The following is a 3,062-nucleotide window of genomic DNA, read 5'->3' on the forward strand; positions in this document are numbered from 1 at the left end:
AGAAGTAAGCGTGGAGGCGGAGGCGGCGGAAAAACTGCTCTATGTCCAAGCGTGAGCGGTATTTGTTGATCTGTGGGTGGAGGGGGACAAAGGTGAGCGAGCACCATGGATGACACAGGCAAGGCAGCATTCATTTCTTATCCCTATTTATCCAACAGTCCGAAACCAGAGTCCAGTTTAGACCCAGACAGGTTCCCATTCCCTGAGGACTGAAGTGAGCTGAGTGTAGGATTGAGTGGAAATTTTTGATGGAGTGTGTGAATTCACTTTGTCACATATATGTTATAGCCTGGAGTGAGCACTAGAAACGAACAAGATTTCAAATGATCTGAAACAGGCGATAATAAAGCAAAGATGAAAATGTTTCTGTTTTACAGAATGGCAGGATAAATGGAATGAAGACAAATGGATTGGATGGAGGGCACTGCAGCCTTGTACAGTTAGAGAACACAATCCCATCACCCAACAGCTACATTCAGTGGAAACCTGGTATGCTAATCGATCTCAATGGGAGATTGAACGTTAATTTAGACCCTCTGTATAGACAACAGTTCCCATTATCACAAGCAATCTAACTATTGAACTGAGTGAGAAGACAGAGAGGGTCAAGGAGCAATTGCTTTGATCACACTGCTTTTGGATCTTGAACATTTTACCCCAAAGAGTGTTTGAGGCAGAAACATTGCATCATTTGAGTGAAAATTATTTGATGTACAGGCAACTACAGAACCATGAATAGTCAGGGCAGTGGGATTAGTTAGGGATTGATACAGGGCTGTGGGGAGAGAATGGGGCACTGGGATTAGTTAGGGATTGATACAGGTCTGTGGGGAGAGAATGGGGCACTGGGATTAGTTAGGGATTGATACAGGTCGGTGGGGAGAGAATGGGGCAGTGGAACTAGTTTAAGAATTAACACATGGATATGGGGAGAGCACTGGACAGTGGGATTAGTTTAGGGATTAATATGGGACTTTGGGGAGAGCGTGGGGCAATGGGATTAGCTTTGGGATTGGTACAGAGCTGTAGGGCAAGAAAGCAGGGTAGTGGGATTGATTTCTGATTGATATAGGGCTGTGGGTAGAGCACAGGGGAGTGAGATTAGTTTGGGATTGATACAGGGTGATGGGGAGACAGAGCAGGGCAATGTAATTTGTTTGAGTATTGACACAGGGCAGTGGCGAGCGAGCGGGTCAGTGAGATTAGTGTAAGTATTGATGCAGGGCTAAGGGGAGAGCATGGGGCAGTGGGATCAGCTTAGGGATTTATACAGGGCTGTGGGGAGAGAGCAGGGCAGGGGGATAGTTTAGGAATTGATCTAATAGAGAGCCAGCAAAAATATGATAAGTTAGAATATTGGTCAGTGCTGGAAAGATGACTGGTTCTATTGTTGCACAGATGGATCCCATAAACCCTCCTGTGCCAATGATTTAGTTTATTTCCTGTCCTCATTGCATCTGTCCAGACTCACTGATAGGTAATGGAAGTTTCATTTAGGATTGACCTACCAACGAGACCATGCTGATAATAAACTTCTCTTCCAAACATTCCAGCCATGAAATCCAATAGATAAGAAATCTACACAGGGCAGAGTTACCTGGGCAATATTAGATTAGATACTGCTAGATCAGGTGCTGGGGTTATAGCTATGTTGGACATGCCTGGTACAAATGGATTGTTTCAGGTTAGGCTTCATTGCAGAAGCAGGATTTAGTAAATGGCTGGTCTAAGTAACGATCAGTATAATGGGATTCCACTGTGTGTGTGTGTGTGCGCGCGTGTGTGTGTGTGCGTGTGCGTGTGTGTGCGCGTGTGTGTGTGTCTCTGTGTGTGTGTGTATGTGTGTGTGCGCGAGTGTATGTGTCTGTGTGTGTGTGTGCATGTGTGTGCGTGTGTGTGTGTGTCAGTGTGACCATGTGTGTGGGTCAGTATGACTGCATGTCGATGATTGTGTGGGTGTATCAGTGACTGAACATCAATATAATTGTTTTCATTATGTTTGCTGCCATGTATTTGACTAATTCCATAATCACTTGTCACTGAATGTAAAGTGTGAATGTGTAAATTTAAGCTCACACCTACTCATTGTTAAAATTTGTAACCTAAAAGAAATAAATGAGTGGAGTGATGTGACTGGTGTTAATGAAAGTTTATAAAGCCGTGGATATTAACTCATCTTTATTAATCACAGCATTGAGTGTTATTTCTGAGATATTAACCAAATGATATTAATGAATAAACATGAACTATTGTTAGTGACCAATGGATATAAACCAGTGAATGTTTAATCATTGTGTTATTTTCTGAATTTATGAGCGTTGACTAATGGATGTAACTTCATTTCCCTCTCCCACTTCCACAATTACTGGTTGAATTTTGACCTTGTAACCTATAGGTTATGAATTCAATGACTGGAACACTAGTTATAGTTACTAAAGTTATATTATGTTAGTAGCAATTTGCTCAGTACATTTATTTGCGGTAATGTTTTTTGAAGATTGTGATTATTAGATTTGCTTGGTATTTTCGTGTCTGCAGTATGTATGCCTCCCATTGTATTCTGCAGCCCTTCTCCCTATATACCAGACTAACTTCTACACATCTGATCTTTACACATTATGTCCTCCTGGAGTTGGAGGTTGTGTTACAGCTCTGGATCGATTTAACCTGTTCTCTACTTGAGGGCTGCATTCGTAAAATCAAAATAGAGGCCAGGAAGATGGAGAAATGTTATTAAGCTAACTTTGTGCTTTGAAAATGCTAGAATTCATGTTATCAGCTTTTATGCTATTTGCTTAAAACAAATAAAAAGATGTTATTTCATTTAAATCAATAAATGAGTGTTAAATACTGCACTGCCTACTATGTGCCACATCATTGCTCATGAACAGAGACTATGTGTGCGTGAGCACACACATTAACGGGTAGAGAACACATTTACACACATAAACACATTCACATTGAAGTGAGTCCAGAACCTGCATCATAATACAATCTCAGTGAGGATAAAGCTGAGGCTATATCTGAAGCTGCAAATGTTAAGGAGTCAATGAGATACTTTA

At 41.4% G+C, this 3,062-nt stretch overlaps 1 protein-coding gene across 1 annotated transcript in view; it reads left to right on the top strand.

The window, feature by feature from the left end:
• Positions 1-2,853, top strand: part of plvapb (plasmalemma vesicle associated protein b) — a 21,075-nt gene extending 18,222 nt beyond the window's left edge. The window contains exon 4 of the mRNA XM_048614142.1: positions 378-2,853. Coding sequence (XP_048470099.1) covers positions 378-575 — 198 coding nt within the window. The 3' untranslated portion in view covers positions 576-2,853. The remainder of the gene's footprint in view (positions 1-377) is intronic.
• The last annotated feature ends 209 nt before the right edge of the window (positions 2,854-3,062 follow it).

This window comes from Rhincodon typus, chromosome 29 (assembly GCF_021869965.1).
Source record: "Rhincodon typus isolate 14 chromosome 29, sRhiTyp1.1, whole genome shotgun sequence".
NCBI lineage: Eukaryota > Metazoa > Chordata > Chondrichthyes > Orectolobiformes > Rhincodontidae > Rhincodon > Rhincodon typus.